General features: G+C 39.3%; 1 protein-coding gene across 5 annotated transcripts; it reads left to right on the plus strand.

Annotated features, from left to right (window-relative positions):
• The first annotated feature begins 517 nt into the window (after window positions 1-517).
• Window positions 518-25,794, plus strand: abi2a (abl-interactor 2a). Of its 5 annotated transcripts, XM_056754391.1 has the most exons (12): window positions 520-714; window positions 13,636-13,803; window positions 15,367-15,543; window positions 15,916-15,933; window positions 16,329-16,426; window positions 17,281-17,418; window positions 18,836-18,954; window positions 22,015-22,257; window positions 24,047-24,205; window positions 24,643-24,729; window positions 24,915-25,061; window positions 25,137-25,794. In XM_056754391.1, exons 1-12 carry the CDS (start codon window positions 598-600, stop codon window positions 25,310-25,312), a joined length of 1,647 nt encoding a protein of 548 aa, XP_056610369.1. In that variant the 5' UTR covers window positions 520-597; the 3' UTR covers window positions 25,313-25,794. The 5 variants fall into 5 exon arrangements, with proteins under 5 accessions (XP_056610371.1, XP_056610369.1, XP_056610370.1 ...); XM_056754393.1 differs by lacking the exon at window positions 24,643-24,729 and having other exon boundaries at window positions 518-714; XM_056754392.1 differs by lacking the exon at window positions 15,916-15,933 and having other exon boundaries at window positions 521-714.
• Window positions 25,795-26,800: the final 1,006 nt, after the last annotated feature.

Below are 26,800 nucleotides of genomic sequence, written 5' to 3' on the forward strand. Positions count from 1 at the left end.
ATCTATAGTTATAGTAATAACAATTTATTTAAATGTATTTATAAGTATTATTAGTATGGACATAAAAACTCTACAACTCTTCAAATTAAACGGATGATACATATACAAGCACAATATTTATTACTGAAAGCTTTTGATATGCTATTTTTATACAAGTAAATCTGTCTTTACTGTATACTATGTGCATCTGAGCTGACAAAATGATACTCATATCAAGGTTTAGTGCAAGTAATAAACGCTGAATTACCTGCTTTTTAAACAACAGCTTATCCAGAAAAGACAAAAAGCGATCTTGTTGGTAACCGTGGCGTTGTAGCAACACAAGGGGGCGCAATTACCCAATGAAAGAAACTGATTATTACCAAGACTAGCCTAAAGACTGTATATTAAAAATATAATTATAGTTTGTATAAACCAAAAACCTAATTATTCTATTCTATAATATTATATTAATTCGTGTTATTAAGAGAAACCCTTTCCATAGTAGGCTTCGTAAACACTCCTGATTAGTTTTCCCTCCGCGAGCCGCGAGGAGAAGCCGCTGTATTTCCTGTCGCTCCTGACGCGAGGCGGGCGCGAGCTTGGAGACATGTAAAGATGGCGGAGCTGGAGATGCTGCTGGAAGAAGAGATTCCCGCGGGTCGCAGGGCGTTACTGGACAGCTTTACCAATCTCGAAAGAGTCGCAGAATATTGTGAAAGCAACTACGTCCAGGTATGCAGGAGAACGACGTGAAGCCAGGCGCACAAACGGTGTTTTAGAGATCACGCGTGTTTAATTGTGCGCGGTGTCTGTTGGTCATCTGTTGAAGCGCAGCAAAAACTAACTTACTAACTTACACGTATGTGTGTATGCTCGCACGCAACTGAATTACCGCATCGCTTATAATCTTATTAACGTAACGTTATAAAAGTTTATTTTAGACAAGATCGTACAGCAAAGCGATATTTGTTTTCAGGAATGTTTTATGCGCGCACAGGTTTGCTGTGAACTGCTGCACGTTGACGGTGAAAACACGACATTTATAAAGTTTGCCTGTTCTGTACCTCAGCGAGACTAACGTTACATCGTGCCGACAATACAACAAACACACAACAGGCAGGTGGTTCATATAGACTTTGAATTGGTCTATAGTTAACTCTAGATGTTGCTTGTGATCATACCAATTTGAGAAATAAAACTTTCTTCTAGATGCTCATTGCAAGTTTTCCTCATGAAAGGTGTCTTAAAGAGATTTTAAGTTACCAAGTACTATTATAAAACAGTGGATCATTGTTTGGCGAGTAATTCAATGTTAATTATTAATTTGCATTACTGGTGTTTTGCCGATGACAAGTGTCAATATTAGATCATGATTATATCCTCAATAAAAGTTTAAAATATTTGTTTATTTGCTTCGGCTTGACTAGTTCCTGTTCTTTTTGCTCTGCTGTCATGCTCGGCATGGTTTAAAAATAATGTTATTCCTGCCAGCATGTAGTTAGGCTGAGAGATTTCCCCCAGATGCTTGTATTGCAATGTTCAGTAGTGATAAACTTAAATGGCTTCTTCCATTCATCTGGAGACTGCTCAGCTGAGCCCGTCCCTGAGGCTGTTTGCCTTTTACACTCAATAGCCCAAAAGCCATTTGGTGATTCTCGGTACTTACGCATGCCAGCTTTAAATATTTAGACTAGTTGCTTTTAAAGCTGAGGCGTGAATGAATTGAAACAAGTGTGATGGTTCTGAAGAGTGTTTAGGCGGACCTGCAGTTATTTTTCATTATTTTACTTTAGTTTCTACGTTTTGCCTACATATGTGTCACCTTACTGTAAACTCCTTAAGTAACGTTAGTGGTCTGTAGAGCTTTTGTCAAACATGCACTGTGTTGGACAGCCAGGGCTTGGCGGATAGGCCCCCTGTATCATAACTAGGATGGCCGATAATTCTTTAACATTGGTAGCCGATATCCGATATATTGGCCGATATACAGCATCTAAATATGAATATAAAGACTGAAGACTGAAACAATAGGCAAAAAGTGGACAACTGCTTTTATTTGAAAACATTCACTGCAGAAAACAAGTTAACCATGAATTATCTTTTTCCCCTGTAATCATGTACTAAGCCTGCTTTACACTAGTTAACGATTCTTAAACCTTCAAACTCTTCTATTTTTTTTTTTTATCTAATAAACAAATTATAGATGTTCTTCCGAGCAACCCAGAAAAAGCCTCATCTCTAACAGGTCTCAAGACAGAAAGCATTCAGACAGCTGTCTGATTCAAACAATATGCTATTTTTCCTATAATTTACACATTCATAAATACTGTATCTACATCAACAATGTTTTGCTAATAGCAGTGAGTGAATGATCACAACAGTACTGTTCTCTATTTTAACTGTGAGCGGCGTGCAGATGAAGTTTAACAAGAAGAAAATGTTTTATCGGCTATAATATATCTGCCTTAATTCTATTATCGCCTGGTACCGATAACATTAAAAATGATCATTTAGCTGTCGATACCGATATGGCCGATAATTTATTGTGCATCCCTAGTCATAACACCATGTTTTTATGGCATTGAACAAATTTAATTCATTCATAATTTGGACTGCACTCCATACATGTAGTACTACAAACTGCTTAATGTAAATGTGGCCAAATCTGATTCTTTATCTTTGGCATGTTGGTATGAACTGGTGCAAAGAGAAGACGGGATGAAATGTGTGTCTTCAGGCATGTTGCAGTGGACAGCTGAGTTTAGTATGTCAAATGAAACATTTGACATGCTCTACATGGCCTATAGGGATGTGCCTGACTCGAAAATAAATGCAACATTAAATTCAAGTTCATCATTTATATTGAGACACGTTAACAAAAATGACAATTTAATCTGATTTAGATTTAAGATTATTAGATCAGGCTTGTTTAAATGAGTTTCCATGTTGATATAAATCTGAACGATGTTTCCCTATCTGTGTGAACACAAATTTGGAGCCTGTATGCATTTAAAATGTTTAAGACTTGTGCTTTTTCTAAAGTTGTTTATGTCAGCTCCAGATTATTCCAGCTTGTTTCGATTATCTTGTGTTAAGGAGTTTCATTTGAAATTGGAAGCATGTTTGGATGATGTGAAATGACTCTGTGGTGTGCTCACAATCCTAATGGAATTTTGGAAGCTTGGATCACCCATCTTAAACGTTTGTTTTAAAGGCAGCCATGGAGACAATATGACACAATTTTCCTTAGCACTTTTGTTCTTTAGTTTCCAAGGTATTGTGGGAAAATTGTATTACCTTGTGAAGAAGAGGAGAAGAGTTAGGGTAAGCAAAATGGTTAAAGACAGTCCAACGCAAGTGTTTTTTATAGTCTTTATTACTGTTTTTACTTTGGGAAAAAATACTTGTATTAAAAAGCATATTCTACTTTTTACTCCACTACTTTTCATAAATAAATGTAATTTTTAACCTTTTAAACCTTGAGTACATTAAAATTAGTGGTGGGCATAGATTATTTTTTTTAATCTAGATTAATCTAGATTAATTCCAAGATTAATCTAGATTAATCTAGATTAAAATGGCTCATTTGAATTCTGCCGAAGGCATTCAGAATGTGTGCTACCCAAATAATGACTAAAAGTAAGTCTTTGAGAACGGGTGTCTAAAGCCAGGTGGCGCATTAGACCAGGGGCTCATCTCCTGTTTCCAAAATGCATCACAAACTGCTTGAGAAAGCTGTTCTACTATGATAATTGGTGATGAAAATTAAATTATGTTCAATAAGATGAACTTGTGACTCCTGACATAGGCGCAGGCTCCCCGTGACCCGATGTAGTTCGGATAAGCGGTAGAAAATGGATGGATGGAAAATGAACTTGTTTTTACTTCCGCATTAGCTAAGGGATTCTTTGCGTTTAGGTGGTACTTGAGACTGGAAGAGCTCCTACAGTACATTTACATTTAGTCATTTAGCAGACGCTTTTATCCAAAGCGACTTACAAAGAGTGAGGGAGCAACAAGCGATATGTCATACAGGAGCCATAATACATTAGATCTCAATACAAAGTTACTGGTTTCAACTAAAGCTAGACCACTACCTGTTGAGAGAAAGTGTTTTTTTTTAAACCAATTCCGCATTGCACAAGGTGCAAACAACCTTAGTCTTGTCGATGTTTCTATTGGGAAGCTTTTTTAAAATTAATATTCCCTGAAGCAAACCCGGCGGCTTCATAGCTGCATCCATGTTAGCACGTCACGTTTGATGCGGTAATTTCACAGTAACGTTATGTTGTGTTCAGACCAAACGCGAATGGCGCGTCAAGCGCGAGTGATTTGTATGTTAATGCAAAGAGCCAATAGACCTACTTGCTGCGCGAATCGCGCGAATGAAGCCCTGCTTATGAGATGATGAGGCGGCTTCTGCTTCCGCTTCCGCGAATGACGCGAATCACGCGAGTTGAAAAATCTCGTTCTCGCTCCGTACAGTGCAGTTAAGCTGGTATACATCCGCGCTAAAATATCAAGGTGAAAGTCATCATAGCTTGCGTAGTATAGACCCAGCTCCCAACCCAACTTTGAGAATAGATTAACGGCGACAATTTTTTTAACGCGCGATAATAGTCTCACTGCGTTAACGCCGTTAACGGCCCACCACTAATTAAAATCTACATATTTTTACTTTTAAAAGTATATATTTTAAATGTACTTAAGTATTGTATTAAAGGTAAAAACTAGGGCTGTAAAATTTTGTGTTTACATAATATTTCTGTGTACTCTGGATAATAACTTTGTATTTATCAACACATGCACACACATGTATAAATAATAAGGAAATATTTATCTATAAAATTATAAATTTATTTATATTTACCAATAATTTATAACAGTTTTTTTAATTTTTTATATATGTTTTTCTATATGCATGTAATTGAATGTGCTTATAAATACAAAATTATTATGTACAGTACACAGACAAATATTATGTAAAGACAAACGTTTATGTGATCAATTGTGATTAATTGTCTGACAGCCCTATAAAAACATATAAAAATGTAATTATAAATTGTACTGGAGTTTGATTTAATGCTTTACAATGTAGTCTTTTAGTACAGATACTTAAAAAAATTACTTGAGTAAAATACTACTATCTCTGTACTCTGTTTATTGCACAAAACTATCACCGTATAATAGTCTCCAATGCAGAGTGGAACCGACTCGCTCATGCTCATCCTGAACACAGAATGATGCGCTTAATGCATGCACTTCTACGTTATATACAGTCATGCGCATTGTGGATGCAGAATGATGCACTTATTGCACCCGCTTCACTCACGAGCATCCCGTATCCTGATGATCATTCTGATGTCGTGGGGATCTTTGCTCCCCAAGTTCAAAGCGGTTATAACACAAAGAGACGATATATGTAATGTGTTTAACACATAGTTTTTATTGCATCCATCGAACAGTCAAAAGTAGTTATTTTGTATTTATGACACACAACTTGGACTGCTTCCAGTGTTTTAATTTAATACACTCAGCGAGTAGAATCTCTGGCAAAATGGTTTTTAAACAAAGCCATAGACTATTAGGTAGTGATTATGAAGAATAATGAAAACATTGGAACGAGTAACGTCCTGACTGTTACCCCGGACACAAGCATATTGGATGGAGATTGACAGGTGACTGCACCAGTGGAGGTCATAGTTTCTTAATATGCTGTGTTGGTTTATGCCTCGCATAATGGATATTTGAAAGTAAGTACGATACTATTCTTTAAATAGTCAAGATTAACATGAGATACGCAGAAACTGTCCGTTTGACGGTCACTTTAAGTATAATATTGCTGAATGTTAATGCCGTACAAAGTTGTACCCACATCCAAAGCCACTTTTTGCAATTTCTCTGCTATGCTTTCATTTTTATCTGGAAATATTGATTTGTGATCAATTAATCAGTATATCATGTCATTTTTTAAAGACAGACCTAGGAAAATCATAATGTTATTGACATTGGTTAATCACGTCTGACATCTGTAATGACAGCTCTATATGTGCATTATCCGTCTGCTGTAATCCATGTTCATCAGACTAGAAACAGTTCATTGACGCATTAGTTACAAGCCATTGTCAATAAATGACAGTACAGTTCTTTTCACCCAAACATTTTTACAACTTTGTCAAGCTGAGTTCCACCAGCTTCAGCAGAGCATTTCAGCAGAGAACATAAACATGATGACGGATGCTGTAATTACAGCATCTGTGCTCAATGACAGCCAAAAACACGAGATTGAAAGACGTGTCAAAATGAAGTGTGCTAACAGTGCATCTCTATTTCTGCTCATGCATTTATCTCACTGATGATGGACTGGCCAATTGGAACCTCCTGTATTAAAAACTAAGCTCTGAGCGCAAATTATGTTTCTACTTTTCTGAGTAAGAAGGCGATTGAATTGTGATTATTCACAAGAACTGCTAAGAAATTGTTGAATTAAAGCATTAGCTGTACATTTGCCATGACCTGGATGTTTTCACGGAGGAGCGTTTGTAGAATTAATGTCAGCGCGAGTCGTCTTGAAGAATGGCTCTCCTTTTAAGGGCAGGATGGCAGTTGTTCTCTTTCATCTTCTGGCACCGGGAGTCCTTACTGTGCGGGCAAACTCTCAGATGTCTTAGTACCGAATAAATATTTGCTTTGTTGCTCTGGTTTCTTACTTATGTTTGAAAGGAAATTTCCAGCCATTATCATTCAGAAGGAAAGCTTCTGGGGAGCACAGGCCTTTGCATTATACATTTTGGTAATTTAATATTTAGGTGCCACACTGTGCCATCATTGACTAGGTCTTCATGTACATTTTGATCGGTATTGTCTTATGTTGTGTACATGTTGATGAGTTATCAGGTTTAATGGGGTGCAGTAAAATATTGCATCATGTTATGATATTGATTCTCAGACATTGGGTTTTTACTTTATTTAATGCTTTAAACTTGAATCTACTTGGCTTAAGTGTCTCATTGTTCAGTTGTTTTGTATGCTCAAGTTTGGGTTGATTGTAAACTCCCTTCAGGAATTGTTGAGGGTTCATGGAAAGATCATGTCATTGAGAGTTTTGTTAGTCAAAATGGTGCAGAGTTTTGCTTTCACAAGGGTGTTGTGTGTTTGAAAATGATCCTACGGGAGGAGAGATCTGTATGATGCCCAGACTGTGCTTAAGAACACGAGTCACAGGGTTCATTCTGATTCAGATTAATTATCTGTGTTTAATGATGACTTAATTACATACTTGTTTCCCAGACAGCAGATGGAGTAATTATATTCAGATGATGCTCGAGCCTCAATTACTGATGTGCATTGTCCGTATAAATGAAAGCAGGACAATTGTGTGTGTGTGTAGGAGTGAAGGCTGTGTGGGCTGCTTTTACTTCCGTTTAGTCTTCCCTATCTCTGCATCCTTGAATGCATATTCATTTGACCAGCAGGGCGCAACTTTTAAACTGCTTTTCAATTTAGACTCAAGCAAGCCTTATGCAAGTACATTTACATTACATGAAGTCATTTAGCAGATGTTTTTATCCAATGCGACTTACAAAGAGTTTAGGGAGTTTAGGGCAATAAGCGATATGTCATACAGGGCAATAACACAATGGTTGCCAATACAAAGTTACTGGTTTCAACAAAAGCCAGAACAATACCTGTTGAGAGAAAGAGAGAGGGTAGGTTTTTTTTCATTTGTCTGTCAGGTATTCACAGAAGAGATGGGTTTTAAGTAATTTTTTGAATGTTGTGAGAGATGTGGTAGACCAAATCGAGTTGGGAAGAATGTTCCACCAGGATGGAGTTGTGAATGAGAATGAGCTGGAAAGCGATTAACTGCCCTTAAGGGAAGGCGTTACAAGATGCCTCTGGTTTGCTGAACAAGGGGATCTTGATGGGGTGTAGGAGGGTGTGAAAGTATGCTGGTGACGATCCAGTGATAGTCATGTAGGCCAACATTAGGGACTTGAATCTGAAACGGGCTTCAACCGGTAGCCAGTGGAGAGAGATGAAAAGGGGTGTTATATAAGCCCTTTTGGGCTGTTGGAAGAAGAGGTAGCTGCTGCGTTCTGAACCAAGCATGGAGCGCATTGCAGTAGTCCAACCTTGAGATTACCAGGGCCTGGACAAGAAGTTGTGCTGAATGCACAGACGCATATATCGTCTGCGATAATATCGAGTTTGTTGTGTAAACGATGTGCAAATTCTCATTATCGAGTATTTAAATTACTCCGGAAAAACACGCATTAAAACGCCACACATTCAGAGGCTGCAGCAGGGCGTCACGTGATTGCTGTTCTGCGCATACACGTCGTCATCTCTCTCACAGGCATGGTAAGCGAATGGCCGCCCGCAAGTTGAACACCGGCGCTGTGCCGAAATCTGTGACCCATCGAAATCTGTGACTAGAGAGCCGTTTCGTAATTATTCACGCGAGAACGTGCCTGGCACGTGAACGCGAGCGCGGAAGGGGAGTTTCTTAACTGTTTACCTGACCGCCCACTCCACGATGACGTCATGTTGCCTCGCGCTCTTGTGTTTGTGTAGCTTATGCGCGAAGCAGACTTCTGGAGAAACAGAAGCGGCGACTGAATACTGCACAACAAGCTCTTTCATTTAAAAGACAAGACCCGAGTACATTCTGTATTATCATGACGGATTTGTCTTGGCTCATAATTTGAACTAAATCTACATGTGAACAGTGAGCAGTTTGCCTATAATGTTCTATAAAGTTTCAGAATCTGTCCATGCCAGTGTGTGCTTTAATAATAGTGACTATAGTTTATTTGTCTGTAAATTGTGGACCTTGTTTACTTTGATGTCATTTGTTAACAAATGTATATTATATTATTTAAGATAATCTGATTTGGAAGTGCACCTTTTGGGCAGATTTTCCTTTTTATTTTTGTGCAATCTTTGTACTGGGCAGTACTTGAAGTTAGGTATTTGTTCAATAAGGCCATAGGTGGTAAGGCAATAAGGCCCTAAGGACACATGGTTGTGTGCAATATGTTACAGATCAGAGTACTTTATTTACAGATGCTATTTGTTCATTATTATTATTATTTCATCTTGCTTGTATGCTGCACAATTTACATTACAGCAGAGGTGTACAACTGAATGTTTACTCAGAGTTTGATGTTCTTACACTAGTTCAATTAGTATTTTGTATGTCTTTGAATTGTTTTTACTTCAATACTTACATGTTAAAGAAAATAAATAAGCAATGTTTTCATTTTACATTGTGCCCATTATTATCATCAGTGATGAATTAACTCTTTTTTTTAAATCTATTTAAATTGCCTTTTTAAATCACATTTTTAATGGATATCGTGTAATTATCGTTATCGTTAAAATCACCAAAAATATCTAGATATTATTTTTTGTCCATATCGCCCACCCCTAATGCACAGTGAGATAGGGTCTAACCTTTCTAATGTTGAATAAGGCATATCGGCTTGACCACGTTGTCTTTGCATCTTGATCATTGAAGGACAGCTGTTCATGAAATGAGATGTAGATCTGGGTGTCGTCAGCATATCAGCGATACGAGAAGCCATGTGCCCGTATGATAGATCCCAAGGATGTCGTGTAGATGGAAAAAGCAGCGGTCCAAGCACAGATCCCAGAGGGACCCATGTGATCACGTGCGAATAAAAGATCCTTTGCCATCCGGTTAACTTTTATAAAATATGTGTTGAATTTGTATTTTCTGAGCTTTCCGACTTTCATTCACGTGAATGAGGGCAAATGTCTTAATCGACAGCTCAGTCAGCATTTAAGTTGCACCGAAATCTGCGTTTTAAATCGGTCCAGTTACATACCGGTGTCCTGAAATTTCTTCCTACCCGTCTCATTGTCCTACCAGGCATGTGCATATCAATATTTCGTCATTTATTTTACTACCTCTTAATTTTGTACTGCTATGACAATCTGATTTGATTTTTTTGTTGTTAAATCATTCTACATATTTATTTATAACTGACAGGGTATTTTGCATCGTATAAACATCCTACCTGTTTATTTTGTCGATGTGGTTTTGATTATATTAAGTTTTGCGATTATATTAAAGCGCCCCTGCAACGGTGTTTCATGCATTCTGACTTCTTTACAATGTTAAAAGTGCCATCTTCTTATGCTTAACATGGTCAACTTATCCTAAAATGAGTTGGGCGTATTTTGTAGTATTTCTGTACTCGATACACTCCCCTAGCGATCGTACAGGTTTTGGAGAGTATTTTTGAACATATAAAACTGTTTTGTAACAACTTTTCTTAGTCCCCGACACAGCCACACGGCAGCAAGGAGAGCAGGAGAAGTAGCATGGGCAGACGTCCCTTTCCCTTGTAAGCAGGAGAGAGAAAGAGAGCTTACATTCGCAAAGTTCATGTGTTTGTTTGTTCTCTGCTTTTCGGGTGATGAATTTATATAAACTGTGGATATAACGCTGGATTTGGAGATAGTTTAAAACTGATATATGGAGCCGCCCCAGCACTAAATGATGCTGGACATGAGCCGCATGTGCTGAGTGAGACTGATGTCTGTGTTTTGTTGACAATTGGTGCACAAGTGCTTTGGTTCAGCCTACCACCCCCCCCCCACGCGCCGTATGTTTTCAGAAACAATCGTAAAACTGTATCTATCTTTTATAAATGTGAACAAACTAAATACTCTTCGAAGAGACTAAGTACTACTGTATAGGTACTCGAGATAAATATGAGATTGGCTGAAACCCGGTTTGTTACCCCCGCTTTAAGTTTTGCCCTGCTCTAGGAAAATCTAACAGAGTAAAAGGAATCCTAAACACCGGATATTTGGTACCCAACCCTAATGTGTTCTCGATAGCAAGGATGCAACGAATGCAGCCTTTCGCGCGTACTGAAGGCGATAGAAGTCCCAGAAGTCATTGCCCCACATCCATCCAAGTTCGTTCTTCCGAGGCTGCTGGTCTCCGTAAGAACACAAGTCAGTTTTTTGCATTCTTGGAATTGAGAAACTGCTAATGAATTACGATTAAATGCCGCCACATCCGAAAGTTAGAGGGTGCTCTCACGCAGAAACTCCAAATGCAGGCAACAGAATATGTACCATTTACAAACATAGTTCTAAGAATTATTACTGGGCATATTTTATTGCTGTTCTTCCCATCTTTTCAGGATTTTTTTTTTATATTTATATATATTAAATTTATAAGGATAATTTTTGTCGAGTGTTGCCTTTCAAAATGCACATAATAAACTAATTGTATGCTTCATCTCGTAGTGGTTTTAGACTCAAAGAGCTGTAGTTCACGGAAGAGCTGGGCATATAAAACACAGAACACACCGTGTAACACTGTGTCTACACCAGACGCGAACAAACATACACAAACCAGTTTGACACCATGTTTCAAAATCGCATGATCTCCGTAGACGTGTGTATGAGGAAAAAACTGTGTTTACATGAGCAAACGTGTGATTAGCATTACTTGTTCTGCCCTCCTGTTCATTTTCACAGAGTAATGATTTGAGTCAAATTCTCAAAGATTCATTGTGTCCATCTGTGGTCAGTCCTAATACACACGAGCAGTCATTACTGACCTAAGCGCCATGTAATTACCCACAAGCCCCTCTGCATTTGTGTGTGATTTGCAAGAGAGGCACAGACAGTGCTCTGTGTGAATCTAGGAGAATACCTGTTCATCGATTTTGTAGTGCTGTTTCTAGACAACACTAGTTTGAGTTCTCTTAATAATTCCCTTAGCTACACAGCTGTTTTGATGTTCACCGGTTATGTACCCTTGACTTCGGTGGCTCTTGTGATCACTTCATTAGCCGTCTACTCGAGCAGAGCATCAGTGTATGTAATCTAGATTCCTCCTGTAGTCCTGGAGGCTCAGATGTGTGAGGGAACGATCTCTCCTCCCCCTCCCTCAATGATGTCATAAGCGTGGGTCAGTGTAAACTGCTTCACAGTAAACTGCTTCTGTATATTAATGTCACTGTGTCATTTCGTGTCGTGGGGTTGGGGACACGCATGCCTCATGCGAGCACGCAGCTCAGATTATATGCTATCCTCGTTGCCTGCGACCTTTACAGAAGTGGAAATGTGAAGCTGCACACATTTTTTCATTTGTTTGTTGCTCGTGGCTTCTTGCGATGGCAAATGAGTATGATTTAGAGAAAATGCTTTGGAAATGACGTGCTGTCAAGAAATCGTATTTTATTCTTCTAATAGTTAAAAGCAGAATAACCAAAATGTGGATTATTGACTTCAGCAACATTTTTGTCTAGATGTCAATGTTGTGCATTAGTAAGGCACTTGGTGATGCTGGTCAAGGTGGCTTAGGTTTCCCAATGACCTGTTTGCTACAATAGTTTGCTTTCTACAATTCGGCGCACAGACAAAAGTATGTGAGAGGTGACTGTTCTCTCCTGGTACTGCGCTGGGACAAAGACAGGACTTGTGTACACAGACGGACACACACCCTCTCTCTCTTTGACAGCTTAGGGATCAAAGGAAGGGCTCATGTGACTGTAGGTTGATGTCATAGAAATGCTTAGGTACTGACATTCCACACACTCGACTGCCGCGTCAAAACATCCTGTTGACACACAGCTCTTCATTGGCAATGGAGATATAAGGAATAAGGAATATTTTACAAGGTGTGAAATAATGTGAAAGAGAAAAATATTAAACTGGGATTTAGGGCTGTCACGATTAAGAAATTAAGCTGAAGATTAATTGTCTAATAAATCGTTGCGATTATGACGATTAATTGTCTCTTATAGGGCTTTTACATTTAATAATCTTACATTCTTGATTCAGCATTGAAATAACCATATTGTTCTGAATGTAATACTTTTTTTTCTTCTTGAAAATACATCAGAAAAAAAAGGCTCATCATAAATTTAGGGTTTAGGCTTTTACCTGTCAATAATACATCCAACAAATACTTAGTGAATTGAAGCCACCCATAAAACGCTTCTTGTCTGTTTTTATCTCACTTGCAAGACTACAATAAAGTTTTGCTTCTTTGTTAATGAAATGTTGGTAGGTTAGTTTTCACACTGAGATTAGTTTAAATAATATGAAATTGTACTGCAGGTTATTTTTATGGTATATACTTTTCTAAAGTGATTGTGTTGTGGTGGTACATTTTACAAGTATTGCTATGCTTTAGTTACAATACATACACTAACATATGCAATATCCAGGCACTACAGCTCCCCCTAGTGTCTTCTGCAGAGATGTGCAATAATAGTGATGATCTAAAACCATCCTGATGAGACGTGCCCTATTTAGATGCTCCTTGTTGCCGTAATATGTCTGCATACTGAGTGGGAAGGTAGCATTATTGAGCTCTAGAACAATATTGTCATCAGCCCTGATACATTCCTTTTATTTGGTCAAAAGATGAAAATCAGCGTATCCACGTTTTCTAAGTTTGCTGTAAACATGGCGCCCCTGCTGTTCAAAACATGTATTGGGATTTATTAAACATTTCAACCGACTTGAATCGTCACAAATTATATTTGGCTGCCGGTGAATCGTTACATCCCTATTCAGATGATGACTAATTGGAATAAAGCACTTGTCACTGGCTGGACTTTTCTTGACCGTATTTATTAATTTCTCCGTCAGGCTCCAGACAAGCACATCGCTCTTGAGGAAACCAAGAACTACACAACTCAGTCCCTGGCCAGTGTGGCCTACCTGATCAACACCCTTGCCAACAATGTGCTCCAAATGCTCGATATTCAGGCGTCCCAGCTGCGCCGTATGGAGTCCTCCATCAACCACATCTCTCAGGTAACCTAGCAACACACTAAACCTGTTAATGCAGTCTCACACCCTAGACTATATTTAATGCGTTCCATTGAGTCTTTTGGAATGGACGTATTAATATTAATGAGTGTAAGAATTACTTCATTTGGATTTGCTCTGAGTAAATCATAATTGCAAAGATCAGCTCACCATAGTCGGCGCTGTAAAATTTTTGTTGTTGTGTGTACCACTGCCTAACCCTTTATTCAAGCTTCACATCTGAAATGAACCAAAGATGTAATTATTGACATGCGAGAATGCAGGTGTTTAGATAATGGTCCAGTCAGTTTCAGAGGATCACCAATATCATTGATTCTATCATTAAACTCGCACAGAGAAACACCGTGTGAATGGAGTAGAGAAAAATCAAAGCTGAAATTCATCTGCAGTCTAACTGCATGTTATGCTGTAATGCCAAAGATACAGCTGAAGGAGGTAGTTTAGTCACACATACTCATAAATGCTTTGATGTATTCATGTCGGCGCTTTATCTCTCTCTCTCTTGCCCACAAGCGGCCCTGCGTTACATTACACGCACTGTTGAGTTTGAACCTCCTCTGGGTACCACTTTAAAAAAGACAAGGGATAGAGACAACAGACATGCACCACACAGAGAGCCATTGAACATTTGAGTGTTGACAAACTGTTGAATGCGTTCCCTCCATCTCTTGTCGATCTGTGTGTGTGTGTGTGTGTGTCTCTCTCTCTCCTCTGCATGTACTAGTCTGTCATTAATTGCTGTTGTGCTTGATTCCTGCAATTTTTGCCATATCACAGTCAGTTGACACAAGACGCGGCAGCAATCCCCATCCCGTTTCTCTGTTTTAATATTAAACAGCTTTTATGGGCTGTTAAAGGATTAAGCACAGTGACACATCATGTTATGCACTTTGTTGCTGCTCGACTCATGGAGTGCATTTGTCACAAGCCCCTCACAAATGACTGCGTAAAATAAAACACAACTCAACCGATAAGGACATTCAGGCCTCTCTGCGTCTCACATTTTAATACTCCGGTTACTTACCGAGAGTTTTGTGACCTGCTTCCTCAAGTATTAAAGTGATGCTTCATCCCAAAATTAACATCTAGTCATTTCAAATTCAAACCTGTATTATTTACAGACAAAGATATTTTAACCAGCAGCCCCGGCACCCATTGACTTTTTTTTGTTTACTATTGTATGGACACAAAACCAATGCAAGTGAATGGGTGCCGGTTAAAAACATTCTTCAAAATATCTTTTTTTGTGTTCTGCAGAAGACAGAAAGTCATGCAGGTTTAAAATGTCGTGAGGGTGAGGAAAAAATGATGACACAATTTTCATTTTTCGGTGAACTATCACTGGGTGAATGTTATAAATATATGTCACACACTACAGATTATTCATATTTGAATATATAAATGTGTCTAGACATTATGATTGTGACAACAATACAGTGGTGATTTCTGAATACCTCTTGACCAAGTAATTCAGTAATTCGTTGTTTTCCATGATGACAAAAAACAATTTAAGCACCTTTGATAATTCTGTCATTTCTCTAATTCCAGACTGTGGATATCCACAAAGAAAAAGTGGCAAGACGGGAGATCGGAATTCTCACGACCAATAAGAACACCTCTCGCACCCATAAAATCATTGCTCCCGGCAATCTCGAAAGGCCTGTGCGGTACATTCGCAAACCTCTCGACTACAGCATCCTGGATGACATCGGTCATGGTGTGAAGGTATGACATGAGCTCACCTCAGGCTAAAGTATAGTCTGGCCATCCGCGTGCCGCCCGCATGATGTAATTTTTGTACAACATGCGTGGAAAAATGTTGAATCAACTGTGACGGAACTCGTCCATCTGTGCTTATCCGCGAATAAGTATGCTCAAGAATATGTGCACGAGACAGACACGGGCGTGGAAAGTCAAGTATACCCGGCCCCTAATACTGGGCTGATACACAGAGGCTTTGCATGATTGAACCACTTTTCCAACTAACACGACTTTGAACTAACAAATGGCATTAAATGTGATGTTTGTGGGAGATCTGTCACTAACCTGTCTGTGATCTCACCTCTGTTCTCACCTCTGCTTCACTCGTGGTTTAAGTGGTTGCTTAGGTTCAAGGTAAGAGCTTTTGCAAATCAGCCGAGATGAATGGAGAAGGAATAAGGTATGATAATTAATTTCCTAGTTTTAGGCTCATTTCTGACATTATAAACAGTTTCATTTAGTTGCATTCTATTGAAGATCAACAAAGTGCATGAAATGTAAATGAATGATTATGGAAAGAAATTATTATATTGCATATCATTTAAAACCAAATTTTGGAAATCAGTCCTTTTTTCTTCTTTCATTCTGACTATATTTGTTCTGTTTCGTTGTTTGTTCTGGTTCTCTTTAGATGGCGTCTTTGCTTCCGTGACCTTGATGCCATTTTTATATTTGTGATATTGAGGTGTAAATGCTCACAGCTAAAGGCTTTTTTTTAGTTGTTGACAGAGTTGTTGTAATTGTCACAGGTCAGCAACCAGAACATGAAGATGGGCGGTCTGTCTCGCACCACACCTCCCACACAGAAACCACCCAGCCCCCCGATGCCAGGCAAAGGCACCCTAGGGTACGTATGTGAATGGGGAATGCGGATCACCCTCATTGTGTTTAGTTTATTAGCATTCATATTGCCATCTCCATGGATTCTATCATGTGCATTACAAATACTTTACCTAATCTAGCATTAAACTTTATTACACTGTATAACCCCCATTGCGTTAAAAAGACCAAGGCCAAATAACAAAACACATGCATTGCAAATGTGTGCTTTCTGTTTGGTTGTGAGACCACCATGGTGGATAAGCACACACTGTATAACCCCGAACATGCCACAGTGGGTCATGTGTCTAGTCCTCAGGGAGAATTCAGCTCCACATATGACACTGACATTGTATTAAGGTCAGAAAAGAGGAAGATGAAATGTTTTTGTGTCTAAAATTACGATAGCAGAAACCCATAATCAATGTACAGCTGGTTTAAAAGCTACATCATCATGCCCATTTGTAAGGTCAGATGATGTTCATAGCCACATGGGTCTAGAGGGCATGCCGTCCATGTTTTCTGAACGCTAGCAGGGCAGATTGGCCTTGTTCTGGTTTCCTGCGTCGCACTGCGTTGGTTGGGCATTGCCGTCAAGATTGTGTGCATTTCAATGGACGGCTCATTTTTTAAAGCTCTTTTAACCATAATATTAGTATGTATTTGTATTTAGTGAAGAGAAATTAAATACACAAGTCTGTGTACTTGAAACAGATGTGACCCTAACAAATATTTCACCCCAAAATCAAAGCAAAATGTTCAGCACATTTAAACTCAATTGTGAGAATTAATGTCAACAAGATCCACTTCTGCAAATATTTGAAGGTGTGCGAAACACTCAGTGTTTCCTTAAAGTCGTTAAACTATTTTAATTCCCGACAGGAGACACTCCCCCTACAGAACACTTGAACCCGTGCGTCCTCCCGTTGTACCTAATGATTACATCTCAAGCCCCACACGTAATCTGGCTCAGAGTCCCGTACGCACGGCGTCTGTCAATCAGAGGAACCGGACTTACAGGTACCATTACCCACATCCTCACCTCTGTGTCAGAGCTCTTTGCTTCTTGATCCTCATGCCCTGTTTCTCCTCGCTCACTTGAAAAGCACTTTTTTGAGGGTCTGTAGTTGCAATTCAGCTGTTTACACATTGATTCAATCATTTTTAATTTGAGGATTTTTTTCACAAAATCTAATTTGCATTTAAAAAAATACAAAGTGTTTTTAAACACGCTGCTTCTTTATAGCACTTCTACAACAAGCATCGCTGATTTCCTGCGCAATTGCATAATCAAAAAACCTTAACAACCGGTTGTGTGTGACGTTCGCTGGTATCATAGACGCAGTGTACAGTCACTGAGGATAAAGATAATCTCAAGATGCTCTTAGTTTCTGTGGAACGGCTCTGTAATGCCTCCTATCTTATTTAAAATCATTTCTTAGACAAGACTTGCATTCGCTGCAGACATTTTTCCTCTCGGTTTTCTTTGAAGCTCAGCCAACAGTCTCTGAGTTTATGTAACAGCTCTGTGCCATCTGCCTTTTAAAGTGATAGCTTGTGAAATAAAAATCTCGCTTGCGATCTCACGTTGATTCAAACCCTTTTCCTATAACTGTCTGTCTTCCATGCATCACAGCAAGAGAAGCTCTAACCCTGAGGCAGTTGTTGCCTTATGGTTAAAGAGTCAGACTCGTGACCAGAAGGTTGCCAGTTTGATCCTCAGGGCCGGCGGGTAACGACTGAGGTGCCCTTAAGCAAGGCACCTTACCTCTACTTGCTCACCGGCGCTGCAGTGATAGCTGTCCACTGCTCCGGGTGTACATTTTTTGTATTGTGTGTTAGTGAGCTGCATATTTTTAGTTATTATGGCTTTAATCAAAATAAATCAACTGCAGCTGGATTAATATTAATTGGAATATAGTCGGAAATACGCCGTAGTCTACGCAGAGTCGCTTAGCCTGACGTGCACCTCTCCAAAAATGTAACAACACGTCAACTCAACGCAGACCCTACATGGCCCACAAGCACTGTGATTGGTCTGAACCCCCTCCCTTAGGTATAAAAAAGTGACCGTTTACTTGCCGCTATCACTGCTAATGCTTCTCAAATGAGCTGGTTCTGCGGCTCTTGTCTTGGTTACACAAGCAACAAGCGCATGTACACTGACGCCTAGTGGTCATTGCCTGTCGACGCGGACAACGACGTAGCCTAGGGCGTAGAGGTAAAAAAAATCACAGATAATTACGTTAACTACGCCATAATATAAAAGCAGCAGGATTGAGAAATCCTCCCACTTGCTCTGGGTCATTGCCTCTTCATCAATCAGTCAGTACACGGTCAATAAAAGAGTATCCCAGCTGTCTTCAATGTATTTTTGTGTGTGATGTGGTGAGACGCTTGTACATGTGATGGGTGACCTGTTGCGTGTATTTGGCAGCGGCAGCAGTGGAGGCAGTCATCCCAGCAGTCGCAGCAGCAGTCGTGAGAACAGTGGCAGTGGAAGTGTGGGGGTCCCTATCGCCGTGCCCACACCCTCTCCACCCAGCGCCTTTCCAGGTGAATTCATGTTCATTAGACTTTCCTGTCAGGTATACCATCTGCCTGTGACATAGTCAAAGTATGTGCCTTGATATTATTTCAAAATTCAAACAAACAGGATTCTTTTTCTAGAAGTGTCTTTCCAGGGCTGTAGCACGTGGGATGAAAGGTGGTGACAGGCTAGGGGCCCCCACTGCCCCGGGGCCTCACAAAATCGTAGTTATAAAGTCACCTGTTTTATAGATAATTTTTATACTTTCATTTTACACTTGAGATTTGAAATCCACAAAAGCATGCAATTTGGTCGAAAACGTTTTTCTAAATAAGTGTGACTCCCCAAAAATAGTCAAAGTCTGAAAATCTGACACCTAGCCGAGTTGAGGCGGCAGGCTGAGGAGAAGATTGAGTGATCTAAAATCAGAAATGTCACAAAAGGGAGAAAGGAATTCTATCCTTCTATCCAGTCTATCGAGACGTTCCTTGAAAGGTAGGCTCCCGTGATGTGGAACGGAGACGGATTTGCGTTATCCAGGGGTAAACATAATATCACGGATTTGTATCATGCGTTATGCTCATGGAGTCCCTGTTTCTCGATCCACTCCCTAGTGCAATAGTCAGGGCACTGATCAGCCATTTTATGGGCGGTCTCATTCGCAAAATCATTCCAGTGCACTGAAACATTTGTTCTCTAAAAATTCCCACAATGCACCGCAAAAACCAGGGAGCATGGATTGGAAATCACGTCACAAGTTTTGAAGACGTTTAACCGGAATCATAAGAGCAAACTCGATGAACTTCATGTAACGTTCTAAAATAAGTGTTTGTCTTTTCATTGGTTCTATGTTATGTATAAACAAATGTTGCTAGTAAATGTGGCAACGCATTCTACTTAAAGGTGCAGTTTGTAACTATTTTGCAATAAAACATACAATATTGTACATACAATATCTGAGTTCTTACAATACTTACAAAAGAATGTTTCTGACTACTTGTAAACCATGAGAGTTTGCCATTCTAAACAGTGACATGGGGCTGTGCAGTCGCCTGTCAATGGCGTCATATCCTCGTTCCCCTTTGTTACCGCGTTTACTGATGTCGAAACCTCATGACAACAGTATCGTTGACAAATCCAGAAGTAGTGTCTAGCGGCTAGAAAGCCACTAACTTTCGTTCGAGCAGTCACTTATTTATGGACCACAATTATTCGCAACAATTATAAAACTTGACCTCATCTGCTAACACGATTTCTTGTTCCCGTCTGATTGATGGCCATCAACATCAATAACGGACCCCATCATTTTTGTCGATGTTTTGATCATGTGCCCTCTAGCGACTGTCTTTACAAACTGCACCTTTAACAGTTACATATAATAATCAAACCAATTTCTGCACTGATTTGTAAAAGAATAATGAAAGTGTTTCTTATATGTAGTTCGACCAATATTTATAGAAGTCAGAGATGTCGGTTTTGCCGGTTATTGATTAATACCAGCTGTGAAGTATCACAAGGCGCTTAAGCAGTCACGTCACGGGAAAATAAATGAACGGTGTCCCAATGAGAAGGGAGCCAGGGTCTTTACCAGTGCCCTAACCCGTGTACACGACATACTGATTCACAGTCTCGGGAGCTGACCGAGACTCAGGGAGTGTTTCCTTTGAGAAAAGCACTGAAACTCAAAAGTCTTTGCAGCGGCCGCAAAATTAAGTCTGGTTAATTTGATAAAACTATGACCCACACATATAAAAACAGTAGTACACTTGTAGCATAATCTGTATTAGTTACTATAAGTATATCATAGCAAAGGTATAGTATAGTATAGTAGACATTATACCATATACAACAGTATTCTAGAAAACATCTAGAAGAATTAAAATAGTAAAAACTGACTTGTAAAGAAAAAATCATTTAAACTGGGCTTTTGCGTAGATACATTTTTGGGCTTATTTAATGATATATTTTGCAAAACCATATTATTTTCACCAAAAAAAGGCTTTAGAAACATTTAAGTGGTCTATTGATTTATTTACATGATTTCCTTCTTTTCAATTTTTTTGTTAACTTCAGTTATTTGATAATCGACTGCTGGTCATGTTTACCTCTGTTTTATTTATTATTATTATTGACTAATGTATTGTCTTTATTATTCTTTTATTAGTTTGTTAAAAGTCTTCATGCATTTATGTAGTTAATATAACATTTAACTTTTAAAAAAGGGTTTTCCAACAACATAACCATTGATGTAAGTAGACTAGGTCAAGTGATATGATATAATACCTGATATAAAATGTCCCTCTATTAGTTGGAAGGCGGTGGGGGCCCACATCAATATTTTTTCAGGGGGCCCAGAATTCTCTAGCTAAGGACCTTTGTCTCTCCCCCTTATGTCATCCCATTCCTTACAGGTTTTTTTATACTATGTAAAGCAAAGAAATATGTTTAGTAACACATGAGAAACATTGAAATGTGTATGTGGGTTCTCTTGAGAAGTCTGGAACGCAGCATCCTTTATAACTTTCCTACAACTTTCCTATAGCTCAGTGGTAAGAGCGCAAGGTTGTGGGTTCGATCCCAGGGGATTGCAATAACCTATGTAAAATGTATAGGATAAAGCAATGTAAGTCGCTTTGGATGAAAGCGTCTGCTAAATGTAAATGTATTACTCAAGGATACTCTGTTCATTTCCAAGGATGTTTTTAGAACTGTCTGCTGTCATGTACACAGCTCTCTGATACCTAATGGGATAGTTCACCCAAAAATGAAAATTCTGTCATTTCGCCCCTCTTCAAACCTTTATGACTTTCTTGTCCTCCAAAGAACGCAAAAGAAGATATTTCAAAAAATGATGTTAACTGGCCCCATTTACTTGGTTTTGTGTATGTACAATAGGAGTGAATGGGGGCAAGATCAGCTTTTTTCAAAATATCTGCATTTTTCGTTTTATGTTCTGTGGAAGAAAGAAATGATGACAGAATTTAAATTATTGGGCGAACTATCCCGAACTATCCTAAAAGCAAGTTTTCTGTCTGGCGTTCCTCACTTGGTTCCGTCTCCCGTCCCTCTTTTTTTTCACCCTCAAGCTGCGGTAAGTGTTGACCTCGCCAGCACACCCTCAGCTCCAACTAACTCCACCCAACCTTCTGTCACTTCCTCTAATTTGACTCTCACCCAACCCTCACCCAACCCAACCGAGTCTGTCACCACCCACCCTGACATTACTGACAGCTCTCTGGCCGCAGCTAAGGGCTCTCCTCCCTCTCAACCACCTCTCACTACAGCTGCAGATAATGTGGCACCAGTCACCAACACCAGCCCTGTGACAGGTGAGTCTCCCGCTCTCCCACCCACCCATCTACAGACCACCGGTCATGTCCTCATTTCACATCCCCGCCTCTCACCTGCTGAACGTCAAGTTGCTTTTTGCTGATATTTTGGTTTTGTTCATACTACCGTCTCATTGGTACTTTTACATTTGGTTTCCCCATTTTAATTTTGATTCCACTCCTTTTGTCTTGTTCAAAGATAAATGATATATTTGGGTCATGTATCAACTTGACTTGCAATATATTGACCGTGACTTGCTTAAGGATGCAAACAGGTACTTTCTCAACAGGTGTTTTTTTATTGGCTGAAGGCAAAATATCTTGAGAAGCAGGGTGGCTAATAGCTAAGCAGTTCTTTACTTTTTTTTTATGTTGGACAAGGATCTTAAACACAACACATGACAGTGTCTGTTGGCATGATGCTTTATTTTTATCACACCATACAAAGTTAAAAACAGGGGTCTTCAAAACCACTTTTATTCTCATTGTGTTGTGTTTAGTGTGTACTCGCACTTTGCTTTACTTGCTTTAGTGTGAAAACATCTTCCATGCAAGTGCCATCTTGATCAGCTCAACCCGCCGTTTCCATGTTTACTTTAGTGTTATTTTCTATAGTAAACTGCAGTAAAATTCCTAGATACTTCAGTGTTTACTGCAGTTTATCAATTTACTACAAGAGTACTACAATTTCCTTTTTTTCCATCTGAGTGTCAAGCAGACTTTTATTTTGACAAGTCTTCGGGAAGGGGCTTGAGGTTTGGGTGTGTTTGACGACAGCTTCACTCACAGTAAAATGCTCGTAAGATAAACTCTTAGCAGCTCTGGAGATTGAAGTTCATGTGTTTTTATCCTCATACAGTGCAGACGCAGACAAATCCTCGACCGTCACTCGTTTATTATCTGTTCACCTCATTCCTTCAGACACACAGAACGTTGATGATATGTTTAAATAACATGATTCCACATGCGCATTTAGTTATATGGACTCAATGCGCTGTACCATTGATTATTGTCACACACAAACAAGCACAAACACGCAGCACCTATTCTAAGCACAGACCAATTTTTTTGTAGCACTGTTATTATTTTTCAAGTTACTTGTCTGGTCCAGCAAATAATATTCTCTCTGACTTGCCCAAACATTCGCTTGTCCTGGACAAGCGAGCCCGGTTAACGCTTTTTTTAAGCTTCTTAAAGTGATAGTTAGCCTTCAAAATGAAAATTCTATCATTTACTCACCCTCTCGTATGACTTTCTTCCACAGAACACAAATGATGCTATTTTGAAGAAACTGCACTGGCCCCCATTCACTTCTATTGTATGGACACAAAATCAATCCAAGCGAAAGGGGGCCAGTTCTGTTCTGTGGAAGAAAGTCAGACAGGTTTGAAATGAGAAGATGGTAAACGATGACAGAATTTTTTTATCACTAAGTTTTGAAACATTTAACTTTAAAGAGATAATTCACCCAAAAATGGAAACTATTTGATCATTTCTTCACCCTCTTATAAGACATGAATTAAAGATATTTTGAAGAGTGTGTGAACTGGCCCCCTTTCGCTTGGATTGGTTTTGTGTCCATACAATAGAAGTGAATGAGGCCCGATGCCAATCGGTTACAAACCTTCTTCAAAATATCGTCATATGTGTTCCACAGAAGTCAAATTCATTTCTGTAAACCTGTTTTTTGAAACCACGTGACGGTAAATAAATGACATTTTTTATTTTGAGTGAGCTGTCCCTTTAAAATAAGTTCAATGTTTAAACTGTGGAAAATTGTTTTGTGCAGGCAGTCATCAGTTCTTCAGCATGAACAGGCCGGTCACCAGACAGATATCACCAGCTGTGGGGGGATCGCTGCCGTATCGCCGGTCGCCCTCAATTACAGGCCAAGCTTCCATGCCCTCCAGCCAGCAGAACGGTGGTCCCTATTACAGTCAGAACCAAGGTATCTTCTTCACTCGTCATAGCCCATGTGTAAGGATACCAAAACAAGGACTCAAATTCCACCATGGTTTATGCTAAAAACGACATTACAGTTTTGATTAGGAAGTTATTGTGGACCCCCAGCTTTGCCATTCCCTGTCTGCTCTCTGAACGTTTGACACGCGGCTTTGAGTTGTTCGCCCGCAGTAACCTTTCTCATGTTCTAAATCATTCTCTGTAGTCAGGGTGGTATGTTCACGTGGGTCGGTCTTTGAGCTGTTGCACACTAGATCTATCTCTTCCGCCCATGATCGAGGGCACTTCCTGTTTGTCACACAACTAACTGCATACTGTTTTCAGTCTCTTGTGTTTAACCTAACCTTGGTCTTTGTTCATGCTCACCACTCTCCCCATTCCCCTCTATCTCACTTTTCTTCTTTTCATGGTGGTGTGGACTAGCCTCAGTGGTCCCTCCTCCCCCTTCCGTACTGCAGATCACACCTCAGCTTCCGCTGACGGGTTTTGTGGCTCGAGTACAGGAAACCAGTAAGTGGCTGTGTGTTTCTTCAGTAAGCCCCCGTCGCAAACCACACACACTCAGATGTGATTTTGAGAACAAGCTTTTACACACAAGGGATGCGCTTTCAGTCTGACAGTGAAGTTATGCAAGACAATCATTTGTAGATCCTTATCATCATTAACGCTTGTGTGTTTTGCCGTGTCCGTTTCAGAGACACCTCACCCCGCAGAAGAGCCATGTGAGGAGAAACGTCCTCCTCCTTCAGAGGAATATGAGGAAGAGTCTGCTGTGGTAGAATACAGTGACCCGTACGCTGAAGAAGATCCACCCTGGGCTCCACAGACTTACCTGGAGAAAGGTGTATATATAGCACAGATTGATTGACAGGCCTTCTCATTTTTTGTCGGGTGTTGATATGAAACCTCTGTTTTAGTGGTGGCGATCTACGAGTACAACCAAGACAAAGAAGATGAGCTGTCTTTCCAGGAGGGGTCTATCATCTATGTCATTAGGAAGAACGATGACGGCTGGTATGAAGGAGTGATTAACTGCACGACCGGACTCTTCCCTGGAAACTACGTGGAGTCCATCATGCACAACACAGAGTGAGCGTGTCAGCTGTCCTTCATCCCTCTCGAAGAGTTTTTCTTTATAGAGCACATGTGCCAATAACAAGCTGAGCTCGAACACGACTATTGCACCGTGGACTTGAACACACTTATTCGAGATATTATATATATTAACATTGAAAGCTAATATGTTTACTGTTTATATGAAGGATGACTTTGATGTTCAGGATGTGCATAAGCTAGAGTTGAAGTTGTTGTTGCCGTTGTTGTCGTTATAATGTTTTCCATTGCACAAGGTGATGTTAGCACAGCGGCTGACTGAATTCTGTTAAATGGACTCTATTCTCCAACCGTCTTTCAAAAAGGGATTTCATTTCATTGTAATTAAGGGGAACATGGAGCTGAACGGAGGAGGGAATACAGAAACGCAGCTTTCTATTTATTTGTGAATTTTTAATCTTTGTAACGTGTTTAATTTTAATACTCTTTTCATTATCTCATTAAAAGACTTTTCTTTGGGTAGTGTGGTGGAATATGTTATAACCAAACTCTTGCACAAGTACCATTGATGGTGAATGACATCCTGGAGAGCAAAGATATATGATTTAATGTTGCAAACAACCAATTTAATTATCTATGCTCTATGGGACATCTAATAACTTTATGCATCACTTTTTAATGTGAAGTGATACTAACACACATGGCCAATTTTGGTTCAGTGAATTTGTAATAACCTTAACCTGCATGCTTAATAAATAATTTATAAATAAGATTTTTTTTTATTTCATAAAATTTTACAATCAGGAAAAATAATTATTGACCATGTAAATCGTATAGAAATTTATGAATCTAATATACTTAAGTTTTCATCTCATGTCCTTTCAAACAATCTTTTTTTTAGCAGAACACAAAAGATATTTTGAAGAATGATGTTAACAGCAGCACCCATTGACTTGCATTGGTTTTGTGTCCATCCATCGGAAGTGAATGAGAATGGGCTTTGTTCAGTTAATTCTTTATATGATGATCTTTTGTGTTCTGCGGAAGAAAGACATCCAGGTTTAATTTGACAAGAGGATGAAAAATGATGTAATTTTTGGTTCACCATCCCTTTAAGACCCTGAAAACTACAGCCAAGCTGTAATTTTGTTCCCATTACTGTGATCTGTAAAAAGGTCGCTAAAATATGTAAATTCGGCTTATTCTCCTTCGTGCCATCCTAGGTGTATATGGACTCTATTCTCTATTCTGTAGCAGAAGCTATTCAATCTTTTTCTGGCTATTCCAAATTGTACTACCATTGAATATTCTACTCGAAAAAGCATCTCTATCATAAAGTTATCCACTCCAGAGAATTGTGTACATATTTAGAGCTTTTTCTTAAGTAATAATTACATCGTGTTAAAACGGCAGTACTTCATGTTGATAATTTCTAATCGTTGCATGTGTCATGATGAAACACAAATGAAAATCAGCCACGGGATAGAACAACAGAGATTTCACATTTTTTACAATTAAAAATGACATA

The sequence above is a fragment of the Triplophysa dalaica genome, chromosome 8 (assembly GCF_015846415.1).
Source record: "Triplophysa dalaica isolate WHDGS20190420 chromosome 8, ASM1584641v1, whole genome shotgun sequence".
Classification (NCBI taxonomy): domain Eukaryota; kingdom Metazoa; phylum Chordata; class Actinopteri; order Cypriniformes; family Nemacheilidae; genus Triplophysa; species Triplophysa dalaica.